Genomic DNA, 23,561 nt, shown 5'->3' with positions numbered 1-23,561 from the left:
CTCCGCTGCTTTGAATACCAATCACCTCTCCATCTCCACGTCCTGTGCGTCAGTTCACAGCCTCCTAGTCCTCGCTGGGATGGTTCGAAGGCCTCCAAGTGGCCCCCCTGTATCCAACCATTAACACTGTCTTTCTGAAAACTCTTGCTTCTCCTGGGACTAGGAGCCCCCGCCCCCCCCGCCCCCCAAACCCCCTCCTCTTTGACTAGAAAGGAAGTTGCCACCCGTCCTGGTGTGTCTCGGGGGTTGAGTGTCGACCTATGAACCAAGAAGTCACAGGTTCAATTCCTGTTCAGGGCACATGCCCAAGTTGTAGGCTCAATTCCAGTAGGGGATGTGCAGGAAGCACACGTTGGATGATAATTCTCTCTCATCAATGTTTCTCTCTATTCCTCTCCCTTCCTCTCTCTCTAAGAATCAATAAAAACATATTAAAATAAAAACAAAAACGTGCCTCTGAGAGTGGTCATGAGGTGGGCATCCACCCAAACAGGGTCAGCCTTAGCACTCAGCTTCTGAGACCCTAGGAATGGGCGAATTGTTTGCACAAGCCAATCAGAGTCCTTCCCTGGGATTTTATTTATCATTCATTCATTCACTCATTCATGCATGCATTCATTTTAATTAGAACCAGGTTAAAAAGCACTCTTCCCACTGGGTTCATCAGTTCATTGCTGGCAGCCCTCATGCCCTTTCATGGTGCCAGGAGAGTTTGATGCTGACTGGAAAGCCAGAGCCCCAGGAGATTGCCCAAGGCAGTTTAGATCCTCCCTAAGCCCAGCTCACCCTTCCCTTCCACTGGCAATCTGGGTACAGGAGCCAGGACTGGGAATTCAGGCTGGGTTGCTGGAGGTGCACTCTGTCCTCGCCCAGCCGCTGACTGTGTGGGAGGTGACATACTGCAGCTGGAAGGAAGGCTGCAGAAGGAAGGGTGGGAAGCGGGCACACAGCTAAGGAAGGTGTGCGAGCGGATTAATAATGGTCCTCTGCTCTTCTACGTATGGCGCCTCTTTCTCCTCTGGAGGCCTGCGGCGCACAGCTCTCCCTGTGTCGGTATGTCATTTGCCACCTATCACAGTTTGTGTCCTATTGCATCTGCGTTGCCACACGTTGGCCTGTGTCTATGCAGAGTGGAAGGGGGTTACTCACTCCAGTTTTTCCTCCAGAGCTATTTTCATAGGAATCAACTATAATCACATTGTCAGACTCTCAGCACTTATAACCTGCCATGTAACTCGAATCATCTTTCACAGCCTTAAAATGTGAGATCACGCTGCCTTCAATTTTCATTTAAAACGTTTCCTGGTAAAGTAGCATCACATGGCCTGGGTCTCTGGACCCAGCCCCCCAGGGACCGGTCAGCTCCTGGCCTGGACGGAGGACAAGTCCAAAGGGCAGAGCCACGCCAAGCAGAAGGAGCTCCTGTGGCTGGGCCTGTCTGCAGGGGAGGGTCACAGGGCACAGAAACTAATGCCTGGGGCTCCCGGCAGGTGGAGACTCTTTGTCTTTGCTACAAACTCTCTGAGCTCTGTTTTAACAAGTGTGGCTCTGCTCAGCGGCCATCACCACGTGTCCGGAAATGACAGGATCCTCTAGCAGACACGCAGATGCAAAGCAGGCGAGGGGAATGGAGATGTCACCCAAGTTCCGCTGGGAATGTGCGGGGACTGCTCCTTCTGGAACCTGGGCAATGGGGGGCCCGGTGGGTGAACAGCTCTGGAGCTCGAAGGCAGGCGTCAGGGCGCTTCCAGAACGTGACGCCCTGAATGGTGACCACCAAGTCCTAACGTTCGAGAAAGCGAAAAAGGAAGGCAATGAAGTGTCCACCTGACTCTCAAATGAAACAACACTCTTCCCACTAACTACGGTCCCTTAGGTAATACACACACAGGGTGTCCCCAAGTCTGAGGGCAGCTTTTAGTAACGGCGAAGACACATGATACAAATAGGTAGTAAAATAGTAATTGAAAGTTCCATTACATACATTTTTTTAAAATGTTTACCAAGACATAAACTTAAAATCAAATATTTTTCAAAATCTAAAAAAATGGAATATGATTAATTACACTTGCAAGTAGAGTTTTTAGTTTGTAACATGTATACTCCTAATGTCACGAAAGCTAAAAACTACATTCTGACCTTCCAGACACCTCCCTTAGAAGTCACTCAGCGACCCAGATAGGCCATGACGGATCGCCAGGGGAGCCGGGGCATGACAGACGTGTGCGGAGGAACACATTGTTGCTAAGGAGCTAAGTTCTGGAGTGGTTTGTTATAAAGCAATAGATAACTGAAACACTGCTGATTTGAGGTTTTAAAAAATGTGTTGTGATAGAATCACTATGATTACTATTATTAATAGTAACAGCTTCTTGAACACTGACTATGTAAACCGTTCTAAGTGCATCACATGTATTAACTTGTTTATGAAGTAGGTCCTGTCACCTTCATCTTGCAGATGAAGAAAATGAGGCCTTAGAGAGGCTAAGAAATTTTTCTGAGCAAGTGTCGAGCCATAGAAGGATGATCATATCCGAACGTCACATCCTACAATAACCTCTGCCAGGTGCCCAGGACTTTCCCGGGCTCATGGCCGTCCCTTTATTGTGTTCCTTCTAATTCAGACAGACGACCATAGGTCTTGTGCTTGTCACACGCATCACTAAGCTCTGAGGGAGCCCGGGTTCCTGAGGCTCACATCACAGTTGCTAGGCGCTAGTCCCGGCTGCCTAGCAACAGCTGCTTCTTTATTCTAGTCGGGTACAGAGAGCAAGCCTGACGCCTGAAGATAAAGGACAGGGCGCCTCTCATTGCTTTGTCATGGACAGAGCCCCGCTAATCAGAAAGGTGCAGAGTGGGGCCTAGTCAGTCCTCCTTCACACAGTGACACTGGATTCAAACAGTCAGTCTGTCTACTCATCCTCCGAGTGTCTCCAGGGAGGCATCAGATAAGACCAGGTTTATACACACAGGACTTCGTGACTGAGAGATTGAGACACTGTAACATAAGGTGTGTTTATGCTATATAATTTATACAACAATAAGGTTAAGTAAAAACGTTTGAAAGGAGAATAGACATTCTCATGTTAATAACTTGGAAGATGGGAGGGGATTCCAGTTTTAAACATTCTAAAATCTTTGTCTTAGAAAAAAATCTGGAGAGAGTGAACAAGTCCACATTTTATTAAAAAAATTCAGAGGTAGGTACACATGCTAAAATTTCGGCAGGGTCCATTAAAAATGCATGGTATGGCAAAGGCCAATCAACTTTTCCTGTGAAGGGTTAGGTAGTTCATATTTTAGTTTTGCTAACCACTCTGACTCTGTCCCATCTTATAAATCCCCTTCCTGTTTACTGTTTCATGTAGAGCATAAACAACCACAAAACTCAGCAACTGTGATATGCTAAGCAAAACTGGGCCTACTCCAAGAGTTTTTATTGAAACAGAGTTAGATTTACAACGTTTATATCCAATCTCTTACACCAAGAGTTCATACCTCTACCACAGTATTCCAGAGGCTAAATTACTTGAGGAAAATCAACTATAGAAAAGGTGGGAACATCCCAAACTCAGGAAGTTCCACAGGGTGGATGTCTTTCTCGGGCTCTTGGCCTATTGAGCATCAAATTACCTTTCAGGGAGGAAACTGAGCCTCTAAAAGAGGCTCTGAGTAAGAACAGCTGATTTATAAAAGTAAGGAGCTTGATAAACATAACCTTGCTGAGAATAGTCCTCCTGCTCAATTAGCATATCAGAGTAATTCTGGTGTTACATTTACAAACTGGCCAATATTCTACTAAATAATGTGCTTCTTAATAAGTGAATTACAGAAAGACAATATGACTTTTTAGAAATAAAATCTAAAATTACTTTCCAACAGCCTCCATGAAAATAGAATTTTTACAGCCAAAACATAACATTAAGACACAGAACACAATTATCTTTTATGAGAATTTTCTACACAATTTCACAGAGTAAGAGAACACATGGGTTTAAAAACTAAAGGAAACTGAATTTCAGAAAGGACAGTGTTATGAACAATGCACCCAAACTGTTTATTCTGCTAAAGAAAAAACTTCTGACAGAATTCGGGCTCTGATACTTCAGAAGGCTAACTAGGGGGCCGTGGCAAGTGTAGAGGCCGCTCTCCCGATTCGCCACCTCCTCGTGCCCAGTGCCAGCCTCACGGGCTCTCAGGGCAGGTAATGGAGGACACTGCTAGTCAACCAGACAGAAGCCATGACCGCTTCACGGTCTTCCCTTATACCAGGCTTTAACTGAGGACAGGGCTTAGCTCCTTAAACAATGGGATGGACTTTCTTTCTTTCTGTGGGCGACTGATGTGGATGTTGGATTTTGTTAGCATATTAAGCCACTGCATTGACACTAAGGAGTTACTAGTAGGAATCATGGCAGCGGTAGAGGAGTACTCATCACAGTAAGAATGTCCAACACTGATGCAGCTCTCAGCTCAGCGCCATGCACTGGGCCTGGGACAGACCTTGTAGTTAAATAATGTTAGTCATTAACTATTACATTTAATGCATAGTTACCTTGTGAAGAAGGGATACCGCTAATCTCACTGCACAGATGAGGAAATGAGGTGGAAAGAGATGAACCTAAGTCAGTTACCCAACAGCCCATGGAGAGTGAGGACATCAAAACAAACACATTGCATTGTCCTGAGTTAAAAAAGAAAAGAACACAGAAATATTCACCTTATAAAATCTGAGTCCCCCAAACGACAAAATATATTTCAATCGACTTATATAACAAGACAGAGAATGCCACCATCTGTTCCACAAACTACGCTCTGTATTTTTGCCTAGCCCTCTCAGAAGTGAGACACTAACCACTGAATCCATACAGATTGACCACAGGACTAAGAACTAAGGCGCCTACATCCGCATGGCTTTATTATTTGTGCTGAGAAATTCCTACCCACAGAGATAAGGCTGTAAATCAGTAAGTGACTTCATTGTAGTGTCAGGAACTTCCCCAAAGTCCATTTACACCAACAACAGACTACTCAAATGGTCCTCTTTTCACAATATCCTCTCAACTTGGCAAACAGCTCACTGATCAAACAGCTGTGTGCTGAGGAGACTTGGCTAAGATCCTGCCGCACTGTTTCCACGAATCCTAAACTGGGATCTCACCAACTCTGCCCAGTTTCCCTCAGATCTCTGCACTGACGGCCACCTTCAGGCTCTCAAGGTGGACCTGACACTCCAAGTCCGCCCGCACCTCCCCCTGGGAGGTCTCCTGGGCTCCCCAAGGTGTGCTCTCTCCCCTGGAACAGCAGCCATCTGCGCTTTGCTTGGTCAGCAGCTCTCCTGGCCTCAGGGGAGCTGGTGGCCAGCCTCAGGGGACAACCTTGCTTTCCAGCTGCTCTCTTATCAACAACTTTTCTTTAACCTCTTTTTCTCTCAGATCCACACCAGGCCATGGGTGAAATTAAATATGCCAGGAAATGGGATCATTATAGAAAAAGATAAACATAAAGCAGCCAATGAAAGGGGGCCAAGTGAGACTAATAATAAATTTAATATGAAACTTTACACTGTATTTTATGGAAGCCAGTTTATTAACTCTTAGCTAAATTGGGTTAATTATACATTTCAAAACAGTCTTAAAGCATCCCTATAATTGAGGTTTAGAAATAAAAGGGGGGGAAAAACACCTTGAAATGCCAAAGTTTAAAATGTTTTGACACTTGATTAAATTTTACAAAATTTCCTTTTACTTTAACTCATTTACCTCAAATGCTATGTATCAAATGTAAATATATGAATAATAGTTTTCATTAATAATAATTTTTAAAAAACAACTCTGACTAAAAAGGATTTAAACCTGTGTATATATAAAATTAGTCATGTGACATCATTTCAATAGATTTGTTATATCTATCTATGCAATTATTAAGAGCTATAACTAGTATTCTCTTTGATTTCTTTTTCCATGCATCACATTTTTCTTTAGAAAAAAAAATCAGATAAAGATCAAATGGAATGAATTAAAGGGACAACAATATAAAGTTGAGGCCTTCAAACAAGAACTTGCCTCCTCACATTAAAATGTGTCTGTGTATTGATTGATTGTGTGTGTGTGTGTCCACGCCCAGATAAGAAAAGTGAGGGTAACATAAAATTCCCATTTTCTTCCTAGCTTGTCAACCCAGCCATTGCAAATATCACTGCTACGCCATGTGACACTCTGCTGGGACTGCTGCAGAACAGCGGGCGTAGAGGAAGAACCCAGAGGTGACCGGAGACCAGAGTCTGCATCCTGGCTTCACTGCTAAGCTGGAAATGACTGATTCTCATAGAGCCTCAGGTACCCGGGAAAGAATGACAAACCCACCCATTTGACATGACTGCTGAGATTAAAAGAGAGAGCGTACAGGTGTTCAGTCAACTACCTGGAACATATGGTAAGTTCTCCATGAATGTTTATTACCCATCATGCATGCTGCTCCCCTCTAATTATGGTCCTAAGGATCTATAAGATATTAAGATAATTCTGAGACAATCAAAGAAGTATTAATTATAAAACAAGGTCTTTAAGGCTCATATCCTTTCAACCAATACTTCTACTACTAGGAAATTAGCCAGAGGAAAAGCCTGGAGATAGTGTCAAATACATACAAATACATTCTTCAAAGCTTTCCTTTTAAAATAAAAAAACTGGAAACAATATAAGTATCCAAATCTTATATCAATCTATAAGGTTGCATAGTGTACAACTATTTAAATATTAATGAAGAATTAAGAGTAGCCAAAACTGCTCCTAAAATTAAATTGAAACCACAGCCTATAGACCTATATCTTGAACATGTTAATTACATTCACATGTGTCAATTACACACATATACATACATATGCAGAATAAAAAATTTGGAGGAAATATCAAAATGTGAACAATGACTATCTCAGGATAATTAAAAACAGGTAACCTTTATTGTTTACTTAAACTTTTTTATATTTTCTACTGTGTACCTAAATTATTTTAATACTAAGAAAAAAATTGATCATTCAATTATGTTTATTATTTAGAACTAGAGGCCTGGTTCATGAATTCACCCACCAGTGGAATCACTTGGCCAACATCCCCCGAGGGGTTTCGGATTGTGAGAGGGCACAGGCCAGGTCAAGGGACCCACCAGTGCACAATGGGGCTAGGGAGGGACTAGGGAAGTTGGCCAGCCGGGGAGGGACTGTGGGAAGGCTATAGGGCATGTCTAGCCCATCTCACTCAGTCCTGATCTGCCAGATACCAGCAGCAAGCTGAGCTATGAGTTGGAGCATCTGCCCCCCTGGTGGTCAGTGCATGTCATAGGAAGCAGTTGAGTGACCTTAGCATATCATTAGCATATTATGCTTTGATTGGTTGAATGGGCAGCCAGACGACTGGACATTTAGCATATTAGGCTTTTATTATATAGGATATTCTAGTTTTTTAAGGATGATTTAAAAAAATACATCCCATCTCATTTCCAAAAGGATTTGCTCATAAGTTCCTATGAACAAAATAAGCTGGACATGTTGTATTCAAAATAGCACTTACCTTCGCTGATGGCATGGGGCTTAATAATGCAACAGGTACAATTGGTAAATTTAGCAGTGTTTGCTGGTCCACAGACTCCACTTGAAGGAAAAAATAATTCCATTTCCTAGAAATAGAGAGAAATGATCTTGACATGTGTAAAATGGAGATCAAGAATCAGAACTATTGTCAGTTAAAACTAAATAGTCACTATGCTCCTGTGATAAAACTAATTTAAATGAACCATATTCTGTAGCTAGATTCAGGCAGTGTTTCTTAAAGTGTGTTTTTATCAATTTCAGAGAGAGGAAGGGAGAGGGGGAGAGGACAGAAACATCAATGATGAAAGCGAATCATGGATCAGCTGCCTCCTAAATGCCCCCTACTAAGGATCAAGCCTACCGCTCAGGCATGTGTCCTAAGAGAGAATTGAATCATGACCTCCTAGTTCATGGGTAGACCAACCGCTGAGCACACCGGCCAGGCCAGGCTGTGTTGTTTTACATGTGGTTCACTGAAACAACAACCCAGCCATGTAAACTAGTCAAAGATGGTCACACGCATCAGTACCATTACCTATTAAACACACTTCCCTATTTCTAAGCTTCTACCACTATTAATCCAAACAAACATTTACAAGAGCACTTTACTAATTTTACTAATTCAGAAACTTAACAGAAAGTAAAGTTACACAAAAAAGTTTTCATATTACTTTGTGATGTAAGTTGGTTAAATATTTTCCATAAGGCTCCTTTCCTTTAGCCTTTACTTTTCTCTAAACTGACCAGTAAGGAAGGACAAAGATATATAACTTTCTCCCCTAAATAAAATTCAGACTCAATTTGATAAGCTTTAAGTATATTGCGGTTATACTATATTTTATTTAACAAATTGTAAAGTATATGGTTCCACTTTTTCATAAATTTTACCTTGACAAGATCCTATGGTAATCTCACTAAAGCATTTGACTAATCTACATTATATCTTCAACAATAAATGGTTGCCAGTTAAAAGTTTCTCCCAAACTTGTACATGGTAATAATTTATATAAATACTAGAGGCCCAATGTACAAAAGTTGTGCACAGGTAGGGTCCCTAGGCCTGGCTGACGATCAGGGCTGATCTGTGGGGCAACTGGAGAAGTGATAGGGGCCCCTGCTTGCACCGGTCTTGACCAGCACTGTCCACTCAGAGCCCCTCCCCACTGCTGTCCTGCTCTCATTGGGCCATTGGGGCCAGCATCACATTCTCTGTAGGCTGCATAAGTCAGGCAGAAGCAGGCCCTTCTAGGAGCAGCAAGATGGTCATAACCTGGGACACAGGAAGGGAGAGACTGGTGAGAGGTCAAGCGTAGAGAGGGCAGCGGCCAGGTTGAGGGGAGCTTAGGACGCTATGCCACAAGAGAAAAAAGTTCATGGAAGGATTTGCAATCATTTAATTGTTAATACAATTTGTTTTTAAGAAGGCCACCCTGGGCACGGTTAATTTTTAGTTGGGCAGGATAGAATTTCCATAAACTGAGTAACAGGAGAAAAGACAGGAATCAGGAGGCTTCTGCAGTAGCCCAGAACATAGAACAGTGATTGGACCACAGCGATCAGATTCAAGGTCTCGTTTGAAAGGCCAAATTCAAGGTCTCATTTGAAGGGATTTACTAATAGACTTGTAAGAAAAGCCAACTGTTATAAAACTGTCTAATATTATTTAACTGCACACATGACCAGACTAAAAACCATCTTAAATGAACTGAGAAATGTCTCTTGATGCCAAGAATAAACTTGCACTTCGTTAACTCAATGTCAGTGTAAACCCAGTGTAACTTCTTATTTGTGTGGATTTAAAGTAAGGAATGATGTAGGAGAACTTTTTCATAAACACTAGGTAGATATAGGAAAGAAAAGGATGTTAAACTTGGAATTAGAGTGCTAGGAGCCAAGGAGAGAACATAGCTTTTTGAATATTCCCTGTCTGTAAACTGGTATTCTCACTTAAACTCAATAGTTTAAACATTGATGATTCTTCTAGGAGTGGGACAAATATTTTAAATGGAGAAAACTTACCTTGGCTGTAACCAGGTTACCAGCTCCCAGGGGAGATGTATCACTGAAACACTGTTTAATCCCAGGCAAAAGGCCAAGGTTTTCTCTACTAGGAGATCAGCTGCATCAATCCACCCTCCATCAGCAGTGACGGAAATGCTAAACTTGGACATCACACATTTCCCGAAACCAAACTGAGTGGCAGTATGTGAAACACCTTACTCGGGCCGCACAGGCGAAGGAGTCGGGGCCGTGAGCGGCGTTTCTGATGCAATCGGCTCCAAAGAGGGCCCGGATGCTGCAGGGCGCGTCCGCACGCGCCACCACGGAGTTGGCGGGTCCGAGAAGCCTCTTCCATTCACAAATGGCATCGTCTCTTAAGATCTCCATGGCGATCACAGGACCACTGGTGATGAACTGGATCAGCTCACTAGGAAACAGGCGGAAGATGGGTGTGCTTCATTGTTCTGGCCGACTGGGCATCTCTCTTCTCTTCACAGGATGCATCACAATTTGAGCACTTCAACACATACATGGATATTACAATCTCAGGACTACTGGGTAAAGTGGATTTTAGGTGGAAAAGGTGCATTTTTCATAAATCAAGTGTCTTGCAGTGCCCTGAATTGCTAGTGCTATCCAATCAATTACTATGAGCAGAAAAATCACCGTTTCATTGGACTGAGACTATTTCACTGCCTTAAAATGAACCCTGTTGATCTATGCTTCAATCAAAAAGCATTAAGTTTGTCTAGTTATAAAAAAAAATCAATAGGCCTTCAAGAAATACCCTTTTATTAGCATAAAAGCTGCAGTGACTTATTCCTATCTTAAATTTCAAAGCCTACACATACACTGAGTCAGACAGTACCCCAAGATATGAGAAACAAAGCCTCATTTTTTTACTTTATTTGTGCACAAGGCAACAATGACAAGTTTAACTGTGAGATAAGGGACACCGTTCCTCCTGCTGTGCTTAGCAGAGACAGTCTACCTTTTAAAGAAGGCCCATGCTTCTCTCTCACCTAAGCGAAGAGAGGGGGACCCTCCTGGAGACAGGAGCAGGGCACCGCAGCCTCTGTGCCTTCCACTCCTGACTGCCACACACACTTCCTGTCCTGGTGAACCATGTTCCATGAGCCAACCCTCTTCAGTACTGACTTTTTAAATCATTTCATGTTGCCCGGCTGGTGTGACTCAATGGTTGCACATCAACCTATGAACCAGGAGGTCAAGGTTCAATTCCCCATAAGGGCATATGTCTGGGTCATGGGCTCGAACTCCAGTGTCAGGCATGCAGGAGGAGGCAGGTGATCAATGATTCTCTCTCATTATTGATCTCTTTCTTTCTCTCTCTCTCTCCCTCTCTGAAATAAATTTTTTTTTTTAATTTTAAAATCATTTCATGTTGAATATTTTTAAGAAATAATACAGGAGTATTATTAAATAACACAGGAGTATTCATATCCTCCATCCTAAAAGGCCTCCATGACCTGCTCATACATATTCTACTGGACTTTAGGTGCCAAAATAATTAGACTTAAGGAATCTAAGTCAAGGGAAGAAACGTATGTTTATCCATTCAATAAGCATTTAATGGTCATCTACTACAAGTCAGAATAGGCTATAACAGAAGCTTCCCTCAAGAAACCTATGACCTAATGTCCTAGTATCTCAGAGCACACAGCAGAATGAGCCCACAGTGTGAGGGTGGCAGGTGAATGCAGGGAACGGCATGTCTGATCATAAACAACGGTGCTTCATGACACTGCCTCTGTTCCTGCAGCTATGTCTTTTGTTATGTGCTTTCAATACAATCTGAAAACTAGTTAATTTATCCATTTGATAAAATTTACCTCACACTAATTACAAGTAAGACATTAAATCAGGAGCTGCAATATAATGCTATAAACGTATACAAAGAGTATAATAAAAAGTAACTTCCAAGCTAATTTTATGTTCCTATTTTAACAAGGTTTGGGAACATTTTATAACACTTGATTTAAAACAATCTATAACATAATAAATTTCTTATATAAAGCTTTTTTTAAAACCACTATTCTGCGCAGGGTACCAAATGACACGTCTATCATAGCAGCTTGGCTAACATCTTTTTTTATTAAAGATACAAGGACTCCTTTAACAATAGTGGTATAAGATGCACAATGATCAGCTAAATTTAAAAACAAACCAAGCCCTAGCCTGTGCAGCTTAGTGGTTTGAGGTTTGGCCCTCGCACCGAATGGTCACAGGTTCAATCCCTGGCATCCCTGGCCACAGTTGGCACCTAATCGATGTTTCTCTCTCACATCCATGTTTCTCTTTCTCTCCCATTCTCTCCTTCCATCCCTCCCTCCCAACTCTTTAAGAAAATATCAATGGAAAAAGTATCCTTGGGTTAGAATTAACAAAACAATAAAATATAAAATAAAAGCAATAGAAATATTTAAGACATAAATTCAGTTTCTAACATATATTTGTTGCTATGTTTTTAAGAATAAAATGTATATAAAATTATTTAAAATGTAAGGGTTCTAAGAAAATTATATATATATATATATATATATATATATATATATATATATATATATATGAGAATGCCAAATAAGAGTTTAAAAGCACAGCAGAAATTAATATTAGACATAAAATATAATTATCACTCCATGTTAAATCTACTAAAATCTAAAAAAAAGCAATGCTCCTATAATTTAAACAAACATCCTATTGCTTCTTATTCAAGTTTAAGATACTTAATGTTGAGATAAGGACAGAAAAGCCAATTTTTAGAAAATAATTCTTAGCAGCCCAATTGGCATGGCTCAGTGGTTGAGCATCGACCTATGAACCAGGAGGTCATGGTTTGATTCTCGGACAGGGCATTTGATTCTCAGGTTGCAGGCTCAATCCCTCAGGAGGCAGCTGATCAGTGATTCTCTCTCGTCATTGATGTTTCCATCTCTCCCATCCTCTATAAAACCAATAAAAATATATTTTAAAAAAAGAAAATACTTCTTCGCAGTTGCAAGATGTTGCTGGGGTCCTTTTGACAGATTATTCTCATATAGCAAAACTTTTAATTGTAAAATTATGACTCATTTTCCAGAATATTCTCCATTAGCTTCCACTTCAGTACCTACTTATAAAAGGGCTTTGCCTGATGATCTATATGAAAATCCGCCGCTTCTTTCCTATAAAATAATAAAAATGATAACAGTTAGCAATTACATAAGAAAATTATTTCACTTTACATTAATAACATAAAAATAAAACCCTCTACTGATTTTATCTGAGTGTGAATTATTTTTAACCAAATATTCTGCTTAAATACACCTCCTTTCCATTTTTTTTGCATATGCATATTGCCAACTTAAAAGAAAAATTCTAGAGATCAAGGGGAAGAATTCACAAAACTGAAATGGATATACGTAGTGCAGTCTACAATGAGGTAACACCCCATGCCAGAAAAACTCATTAATGTGGTATTTCAGAAGAGTCGGCAGCAAGACTACAAAACAACCAATTCTACCTTTCAACACAAAGATTATGATTGTGTTTTTCTCTTTGAAGTGCTAAAAGAGAAAAGCACACAATCATAATCTTTAATATCAACAAAAAGGAGAAAAATCTTAATAAACTACTAAAACGGTTTCATTATTTTTTCCTACATGTCCCTGGCCATTATCTTCATTCAAATCTAAACTGCGATGAGAGTTCATGAATTTTCCCCATCCTTCTTGTCTCATTCTTCCTTAAAACATGTCGGTGGAAGAGATACTAACAAGTGTATCCCACCTGGAGAAGAACTGCTTGGTTTTATTCAGAGATGCATGGGTCTCTCACAGGATCTAACCGCTGATTCTTCCATGAAGTATTTACTGAATGCCTATCGACTGAAGCCTTTATCCAGAAACTAGGAAGACCCAGTAGGATGAAACTCGGCTGCTGCCTTTAAGATACTATGCTAATGGAGGGACTGACGCTGGAGCCAGTGAGTTTAGAGAAGACTGAAGTATTGGCAGGCCTCCCGTGGGTCTCTGGTGGGCCTAGCATGCCTCACTGTATAAGCTAGGAATGTGAGGCCCTGACTGGTCTTTTTCCCGCCACTTCTCAGAGTCCTGTTCATGGTGATTATCTTTGAGGGATGAGGTCATGTCTCTTCAGTACAAAGAGCAGGCTTGTTTACTGCTTCTGATGAAACAGTGGTAACTCAAGTTCAATGCTCCACACTGTGATGCAATCAGTTGTGCAGATAACACCCAGCAGGGCCCATATCCCATCATTCCCATGGCCATGGAGGAGGCCAGGGGAACCAACACAAACATGACGTCCGTGCTGCTTGCTGTGCCACACAAGGTCCTCTGTCTGTGACCCAGAAGTCTCCTGCCTTTGGCAGCAGCCATGGAAGAGTACCAGACTACCTCGTTAGCTTTGAGCTGGGTAAAGCCAAGACTCGAGAGTAGCGTTAATAGAGATGCATGAGATGATATGAACAATGAGAAGAAGGTATCTTGGGCATCTCTAGCATGGGAACTGGAAATGTGGCGACATAAAAAATGTTCTCTCTCACTGAAACTACTGAAATGTATCTCCATAATCCAGTCCCACTGCCTGATAGGAGAGCAAGCATTCTCAATTGTAACCACTGTATGCTCAGTGGACAAATTTGACTACTTAGAAAGGGTCATGACCTTGGTTTCCAGGAAATAATAATGATATCACTAGTACTAATGCTACTACTACTAATGGCAAACACAGAGGTACACCTACGATGGGCCAGGCTTTCTCAAAGCACCTGACATACAGTAAACTCAAGTCGGCCCTATGAGAACTTTCTGGAACAGGTGCTATGATGACCTACATTTCACAGATGAAGAGACTGAAGCACAGAAATAAGTTGTTCACAGTCACACATCGTTACAAGCAAACTATCTCTACACTCTGCTCTGAAATATAAGCCTCCTGCCTTCCTGGTAAACTTAGAAAACACCTGCTCAGATAGAATGGAACAGGTATATTTCAGGTATGTTTCCCAGTTACATATATGTTGGTTGGGTGGAGCTAAATACAAACATTTCCAAATGCATCCCTTTTGAAAATCTCAACAATAACACTCCCAAGTCAATGGGAAAAATGCGACTTCATTTCTCCTTTCATTTCTATCCAGTGTTCTACTGACATATTAGATTACAGTGAGCACACAGTGGGTTACAATGGCAGCACACAGGGAATGAGGCAGTAGGATCTGACACCTACTGCTTACCAGCTGCCTTGTGTTTTCTCATTCTAATTAGATAACTATTCTATTTATCATCCAGTGTGAGAATTTAAATTTTTAAACAATGATATGAATGATAAAAGATAATTTTAAAAAGGGGGAGGGGGCCCACCGGACATCGCATAACTGGAAATTATCAACAAATTACCTTGAGAGCATCATCATTTTGAGTTTGGTGATAGTAAACCCAGCTTTGTTTATTATTTCAATTATTTCTCCAGCTTTGGAAATGGCATTTGGCTTGATCAGGGCTAACGTTCTGCAAAGAAAGAAGAAAGTTTGAAAGCAGCTCAACAGATTCTACTTTTAATTCCCAAGCAGTGGTTGTCTCCCTAATCAAACATCACAATAAATTATAAGTGCAATGAAGGTCTCTAAAAACTTCTGCAAATTAAGTTAACTACTTTTCCCTCCATAAAATCAAAATAAGGTACCCAATATAACCATAATAATAGCTTAGGGAAAAATACATTAAAATTGTAATTTTAATGTGCCAAAATTGGAAAACACTTTTTTAAAAGTTCTAGTTCTTAGAATACGTTCTTTGAAAGAAAAACTTTTTAAAACATTGTATTAAATATATTATCAGCTTGATTTCTAATCTCACTGTTTTAACATGTATGGGAAATAATTATAAATTCTTCTATTAACAATTACATATTGCTGAAACCTGTTTGGCTCAGTGGATAGAATGTCGGCCTGCGGACTGAAAGGTCCCAGGTTCGATTCCGGTCAAGGGCATGTACATTGGTTGCGGGCACATCCCCGGTGGTCGATGTTTCTCTCTCATCGATGATTCTAGCTCTCTATCCCTCTCTCTTCCTCTCTGTAAAAAAATCAATAAAATATATTTAAAAAAACAATTACATATTATTCACACTCATATTCATAGCTGAGTGATGCACAAGGAACCAAATGCCTTCCCACTTGGTGATGAACATGGTCAGCAAACACCACCCTAACTTTTTAAAAATATATTTTTATTGATTTCAGAGAAAAGGGAAAGGAGTAGAGAAAGAGAGAAACATCAATGATAAAAGAGAATCATTGATCGGCTGCCTCCTGCACGCCCCACACTGGGGATTGAGCCCGCAACCCAGCCATGTGCCCTGACCAGAAATTGAACCGTGACCTCCTGGTTCATAGGTTGATGTCCAACCACTGAGCCACGCAGGCAGGTCCCACCCTAACTTTTTAAATCTCTCTCCTCCAATGCTGCCCCAGAGCAATGCACTCGCCTCCGAAGCCACAGGACTAGTGCATTTTTGATGAAGGAGATCGCCTGGGTGCCCTCATTTTACTAATGAGGAAATTGGGCCCAGAAAGGCAACCTGGCTAAGATCTCAAAGCCGGTCAGTGGCATCTTCAGAGCAAAGCAGCTACCTGACGGCATTCCCAGCCTGCACTTTTCCCGCACCACAGATCTGTCATGATTATTGTTATTAAAAGGAACATCATCACAAAACCCAAGGCTACTATTGCCAGCTTGATGTCTGGTCTCATTGCTTTAACATGTATGCTATACATTGATTTGGAAATAATTACAAATGCAAGATGAAAATCAGCCCGGTGGGAGTCACTCAGTGTATGTGACACAGATTGTGGTCAAGAACAGCAGCCACTTCCACTTTATTTCCAGTTGTGCGACAGGACATGCACTCACTGATCCACAAACGGAGATTGTGGGGCTTTTTTCCTCCAATGAGACGCACTTGGCAGAGGCTCCCATGATTTAAACAGCCTTACTCACAGCTGGATGTAACTGATGGCTGGCTATTAAAACTTTTGAAAAACAAATTATTCATCTTGGTCTCTTCAGTGCCAGACTATCTTTCTTCTTTGTTTTGGAGCAGATGAGTCTCCTACGGTATTTTATATCATATGGCTTCATTGAGCACAATGAAAACGAGTCCCCTTTTAGCTCACATTATTTAAATATGACAAGCCAAACCCATCAACTGTCTATGCTGAACTCTGGGGGAACTTTTGCAAACCACAGCTCTTAAAACACAGACGCATCAGCACTTGTCAGCGTCTGCGAGCAAGAAGCAACGTGAAAAACACGAAACGGACAGGACTTAGTTTAAGATGCATCTCTGATTTCTCTTAATGCCTACAGGAGACAAAGGGGTGCTTACTGCAATTAAAATCCTAAACCCCGGTCATATCTGTTCTGCTTAACTGTTCCGTAGATGACAATTAAAATGGACTTTGGAGGGAAAATAAGACAGTATCAGCAATCATGGGCATCATTTAGGAGTGATGATGGCACCATGTGAACAGCGCCTTGCTTTCTGCTGCTGTAGGATGGCCACCCCAAAATGCAGCGGCCTGAACCCCTTCCTCAGGATCCTGAGGGCTGGCTGGGCAGTGGTTTCACTGGGGTCGCTCACGCAGCTGTGTCTGGCGGGGGACTTTGCAGGGTGTGAGGCTTCTCCTTCCTCCTTCATGCACAGCTACGTGTCCAGTGTCCCTGCACTTAGCAAGCATCTCCTGGAGCACAGCTGCTGCTGTCTCTTTGGCCAAAGCTGGTCGCACGGGGAAGCCCAGTGTCAAGGTGAGAGGGACCGTCAAGGACACAGCAGCCGGAAGGGTGGCTCCCTTGGGCATCACCGCAATGAGCTTCCCCTCACCTGCTCCGAGGCAAGCTCTCAGCACACAGCATGAGATGCTCTCAGGAGAAAACCAGGAAGGATGAAAACCGTCCTCGGACACTAACACTTCTCAGCAGTGGCAGTGAAGAAGTTTGGCCAGCCTTCACAAGACTCAGGCAGGATAGGGATTTCTGAAAAGCAACCATCCTCACAGTCAAGCAGAAAGCATGTTCCTCCTACACCTTCGGGCTCAGAATGGAGACTGCAAGTCTGGATGCGATGAAGATGACCAAGCACACACTGTCCCACCGACATCCTGCACAGCACGGCGCTGCGGGCTCCGTGAGGGCTGCCACCTGTGTCAACTTTCACCGCGTTAGTTTATGTGACTCTTTCCAAAGGTGTGCATTCTTTCCCTGAGCATGAAGAAGCCCGTCCTAAAACAGAACCCTAGGCCCAATTTACGGTTTCTTTTAAGTTTTGTTTGCGAGGGCGGGGTGTGTGCTTGCGCAGGGTGAGGGAGAGCCTTGTGGGACAGCTGTGGTTTGGGGGAAGGGCCGAGCCAGAGCTTTCCACTCACAGCAATGCAAAGCTCTTCAGAGCAATCCTTCCACGGAAAACTAAAAATAAGGACAAGCATTTTCCTAAAGCAAAGATAGACTGACTAGGTATTAAACAATGATTGCTTCCAAAACAAAAGAAAAATGGGAATGAACGCTGCATTAACTTGGCAGCACCGCCAAGTTACCAGGTGCCGCCAAGTTACAAGGTGACCAGGGAGAAGGCCTGGGATGCTCGGGCAGCACAAGGCCCTCACCCAGGTGGTCTGGGAACTGCCAACTGTGAACTCCGTCATCCAGGTTGCTACCACGCCTCTTGGCAACAGTCGGAGCAGACACAGTCCTTCCCAGGAGGAACTTCACTTCAGCCTTATCTCAACTGCTTCACATAACAACACACAGCACACATATCCCACACACATGCACACGTGGCAATCTTCCCCAGTGGGGGCTCATGTGGGAGGCAACCAATTGGTGTGTCTTCCATCAACGTCTCTCTCGCTCTCTCTTGCTCGCTCTTGCTCTCTCGCTCTCGCTCTCTCTCACTCTCTCACTCTCGCTCTCTCGCTCACGCTCTCTCTTGCTCACACTCTCTCTCGCTCTCGCTCAAATATCAATGGAAAAAATATCCTCAGGTGAGGATTAAAATAATAAATTATTTAATTAATTAATTTTTTAAAATGATGAAAGAAGGAAGACATGTAAACATCATTTGAGGAAAGCCAGGACACTGCTGTATCACCAGGGAGACCTCATGGCTAAGTCCATTGCTGGAGATAAGGACCATCTCTTCAGAACAGCACAAGTTCAATTTTCCAACATTTAACAATTTATAAACCTAGTGACATACCCTCAAAATTAGAACCTAACGATGAACATAACTATGAGGAAAAGTAGACAGATGACAAGTATGGTGGGGCATTTTGACACAACCTTGGTAATTGATAGAATCAGCTGTGGAAAAAATCGTGACTATGTGAAAGGTGTGAACACCATAATCACAAATTTGACCTGACAGACACAAACCTATACCTCAACTAAAAAAGAAAAAAAGGAGTAAAATGGTAGAAATATGTACAAAAATACCAATAACACAACATATTTAAATGTACACGTACTTACCTACCAATGAAAGAGCTTAAGATCCTACTTTCCCCCATAACCCCATAAGCCATGTTTATCCCACATACACCAAAACTTTTTCTATTCCAATATTCTGCTTCCAGTTGAAGGTATGTCACTACGATTGCTGCGGGTGGATAAAGTTGGTATTTTTTTTCCTGCAGGAAAGAATCACTGCCCCGCCGAAACCGGTTTGGCCTGGGGACTGAAAGGTTCCAGGTTCGATTCAGGTCAAGGGCATGTACCTTGCTTGCGGGCACATCCCCAGTAGGGGGTGTGCAAGAGGCAGCTGATTGATGATTCTCTCTCATCGATGTTTCTAACTCTCTATCCTCTTCCTCTCTGTAAAAAATCAATAAAATATGTTAAAAAAAAAAAAAAAAAAAAAAAAAAGAATCACTGCCTGAGACTATGGGCATCACCCAGGTAGCCAGGTGAGGAGGAAATCACAGACTCTGGTCCACAGGATTCTAAAATGTCTCAACACTGGACTGAATCACTAAAAATGTCCGCATTGTAAAAATGAGATTAAAACAACAACAACACAAAATTTCGTCCCCAGCCAATGTGTACCGAATGAAAAGAAGTCTACCGCACGGCTCCTTACTTTTCCTTCCGGCTGCCCAGCTGGCGAGCTGTGTACTGGTCCCCGTAGTCGATCAGCACCAGCTGCCGGGAGAAGACGTTCACTTTGTTGCCAATGAACAGGTCTTCCAGGTGGAGGTCGTCATACCTGGTCCGTTTCAGGAAGGTGCGGCGGTTCTTCACGTCGTGCTAGAGCCGAACGACAGCGGTGATGGGAGGGAATGTCCATCTCCTCCGGGACTAGGAAGAGCCCTTCCTGCTGCTTTATCAAACACAGGCTACATTCTGCTTCACTTTGCTACAAACGCAGACCTAATTTCTTTTACAACTTCTGTATTTCAGAGTCTACTCCAGTAATAACCTAAGAAATTCTCCTTACAAATGTGCTACTTCTGAAGAAAACCCTGACTATAGCGATGTGTTTACTGCCAAATCAGCGCAGCGAGTCACTACCTCTGGCATCCCAGAGAAACGCCCGATGCCTGCTTTCTCGCCCAAACAAATCTCCAGTGCCACAGGGGTTCGCCGTAAAAGGGGCTGCCAAGCAAGGGAAGCAAAGAAACAAACGGGACCTCAGCTGGGTCTTCTTCAGACGGGCCTTTTGCAGAGATGACAGCTTTCAATGTTGGGGACGCGTTTGTGACCATGACCAGCTTTATCTGGAGCTACTTACTATCACTTCATCCAAAACATGGATAATTCCATCCAGTTCCCTAACTAAAAAATATTAATTCCTATTTCTCAACACTTAAAAACAAACTGGAATTATAATACCAACAATGAATCCCATTAAAAATACACATGGAAAAGTATGTGTAGACACACTATCTAAAAGCCAAGCCCAGCCGGGACCGGTTTGGCTCAATGGATGGCTTGGGGACTGAAGGGTCCCAGGTTCGATTCCGGTCAAGGGCATGTACCTTGGTTGCGGGCATATCCCCAGTATGGGGTGTGCAAGAGGCAGCTGATCGATGACTCTCTCTCATCGATGTTTCTAACTATCTCTCTCCCTTCCTCTCTGTATAAAATCAATAAAATATATTAATAAATAAATAAATAAAAGCCCATTCCTCTCCCTCCCCCATCCTTGCTCCCCTGCCCGCTTGCAAACAAAGAAAGGCTCATTTACCATTTCAACAGATCCGTCCCCTGGGTAATACAAAAGCTCATACCGGCGATAAAGTGAAGCGTTTGGATCGTACCACTCTGTGATGAAAACAAATCTTTCACTCTGATTCTGCAAGGAAAAGGAAGATTTTAGCATTAATGCATAACATATAGGTACCCTTGCAGAAATCATATACACTGAAAACAAGAGTTACCAAATAAGTGCAACAACCCATCTGTTATACTTATATTGAATTATTCTGTTTTTCTACAATATATCAGTTATCAAAACACCCTCAGATATGTGCCCCTAATTTATTAAATATCCTTAGACATCTTGAACATGGCTTAAGAACCGCTTGATACCTCACAGCCACCAGTCTTTCTGAGTAAATCAACCATGTTTAAAACACCTTTTAGAACTGTAATAATTCATTCCTACCAAAAGCAAGTTTACACACACAGAGACAATCAATAAACTGCCACGAAAAAACAAATTCTGAGTGATTAGCTCACAATTACATAAAGCTTTAACTTTCCTAAATTTAATTTCTAACAGTACTAGCATATTATTACAACTAAAATCATAGTAAACTAGAGGCCCAGTGCATGGATTTGTGCACCAGTGGGGTTGCTTGGCCTGCCCTGTGCCCTCTCACAATCCAGGACACTTCAGGAGATGTCGGACTGCCGGTTTCAGCCAGATCCCCACAGGCCAGGCTGAGGGACTCCACCAGTGCACGAATCTGTGCACCAGGCCTCTAGTATGCATATAAAATCATTGGTTAATCTCTTCATACCTTCCCCTCTCTCCCCTCCCCTCTGAGGTTCCATGTTTCCATGCCTGTGCACTGACCATTTGCTCCCTGGTGGTCAGTGTATGTCATAGCTACTGGTCGAAAGGTCAAACTGTCACTTAGGCTTTTATAATAGACTCGTGGCCCAATGCACGAAATTCATGCACTTGGGGAGGAGTCCCCCAGCCTGGCCTGTGCCCTGTCACAGTGCGGAAGCCCTGTGATCCATCGCCCCAAAGAGGTAGGCCCCGCCCACCCACCTGGGGCTCTTCAATGGATTGCCCCAAAGAGGTAGGCCGGAGCCGGTGGTCTTGCCTCCGTGCCACAGGACCCCCAGGACTCGCTGTGTGGAGCCGAGGGACCCGCCAGGCCTCACAGTGTGGGGCCTCTGGACCCCCGGCACTGTATGGAGACCTCTGGGCACCAGGCCTCCTGGTGATGGATTGTGACAATATGATGCAAATCCCTGATGCTGCAAGGGCCCACCTATGCCTGCTGACGGGCCATTAAACATGAGGGTGTCCCAACCATTTGCATATTACCCTTTTATTAGTATAGATACCTTTTCTCTCCTTAGTAATTTCACCTGATAGTATCTTTTTATTTAAAATATATATATATATATATATATATATATATATATATATATATATATATATATTATTGATTTCAGAGAAGCAGAGTGAGAGAGAGATAGACTCAGCAATGATGAAAGAGAATCATTGATCAGCTGTCCCTCACTGGGGATTAAGCCCACAACCCTTGGGCATGTGCCCTGAAGGGGAATCAAACCATGACCTCCTGGTTCATAGGCTAACGCTCAACCACTGAGCCATGCCAGCTGGACTGACAGCATCTTTTTATAGATATTGTAGGAGAATGTGTAAGTCTATCAGGGGTCTTCAAACTACGGCTCGCGGGCCACATGCGGCCCGCAGAGGAGTCTGATCCTGCCCGCCAGGTTTTTTGGGCAGTGAGCGCAGCCGAGGTGTTACAGTAGGAATTAGTAGTTCATATAGTCCGGCCCTCCAGCTCTCTGAGGGACCGTGATCTGGCCCCCACTTTAAAAAGTTTGAGGACCCCTGCTAGGTCCTCTGAGAAGCAGATGAGATGCCATGAAGGAGGATTCCCCTGCCAGTGAGAAGGGAAGGGAACCGGGGTAGCTGAGGACCTCAGGACAAGTCCGACCCTGAATGGAGGACAGAGTGGGGGGCTCCATGGGATCCTCCTGGACTGATGGCAGGCTGGGGAAGGCTCAGCACAACCACCAGAGAGGAAGTGCCTGAGCCAATTGGCCCTCAGAGTGTTCCTGCCTTCCAGGGCATCACTGCTCCTCCCGGGCCCTGGCTGTGCCCTTGGAAAGCCCGCCCTGTGCCCTAACTGCAAAGCAGCCCCGATCACAGGGCACAGGGGCAGGGGCCCCTGGTCATCCATCCAAGTTCCCTCTAGTTGGAGGTCTGCCAGGGGCAGTTATGAAAAAACAAGTCTAAGATGGGCCCTCCCTCCTTGACTATTTAGCAGTATTTCCCATCAAACATATTATTAAAAATGTCTTAGCTCCCAAAGCCTTTCATTACAACAGCAAAATGAAGAGGGATGAAAAAAGGAATCTATGAGTATTGTTGCTAATTCTGGATTTAATGTCTGAGTCTCAGGTTAAGGTATATGGATGTTGATAATTCACTTATAAATGTTATGTTTATAATTATACTCATATCTATATAGTTGTTTTTTAAAATATTTTATTGATTTTTCACAGAGAGGAAGAGAGAGGGATAAAGTTAGAAACATTGATGAGAGAGAAACTTCGATTAGCTGCCTCTTGCACACCCCCTGCTGGGGACGTGCCTGCAAGCAAGGTACATGCCCTTGACCAGAATCGAACCTGGGACCTTTCAGTCTGCAGGCCGACGCACTATCCTCTGAGCCAGACGG

General features: G+C 42.9%; 1 protein-coding gene across 1 annotated transcript in view; it reads right to left on the bottom strand.

Moving 5' to 3' along the window:
• NME7 (NME/NM23 family member 7) overlaps nucleotides 1-23,561 on the bottom strand; it is a 99,535-nt gene that overhangs the window by 60,986 nt on the left and 14,988 nt on the right. Inside the window, exons 2-7 of the mRNA XM_084867126.1 lie at nucleotides 20,852-20,959; nucleotides 19,745-19,911; nucleotides 15,010-15,120; nucleotides 12,724-12,774; nucleotides 9,809-10,016; nucleotides 7,569-7,674 (exon numbers count right to left, since the gene is read on the bottom strand). Of these exons, the coding sequence (XP_084723252.1) occupies nucleotides 7,569-7,674; nucleotides 9,809-10,016; nucleotides 12,724-12,774; nucleotides 15,010-15,120; nucleotides 19,745-19,911; nucleotides 20,852-20,959 (751 nt within the window). The remainder of the gene's footprint in view (nucleotides 1-7,568; nucleotides 7,675-9,808; nucleotides 10,017-12,723; nucleotides 12,775-15,009; nucleotides 15,121-19,744; nucleotides 19,912-20,851; nucleotides 20,960-23,561) is intronic.

This window comes from Pipistrellus hanaki (genome assembly GCF_964339955.1).
Source record: "Pipistrellus hanaki genome assembly, chromosome: 18".
NCBI lineage: Eukaryota > Metazoa > Chordata > Mammalia > Chiroptera > Vespertilionidae > Pipistrellus > Pipistrellus hanaki.
The sequence above is the reverse complement of the archived record's forward strand: the minus strand, read 5'-3'. Positions and strand labels throughout refer to the sequence as shown.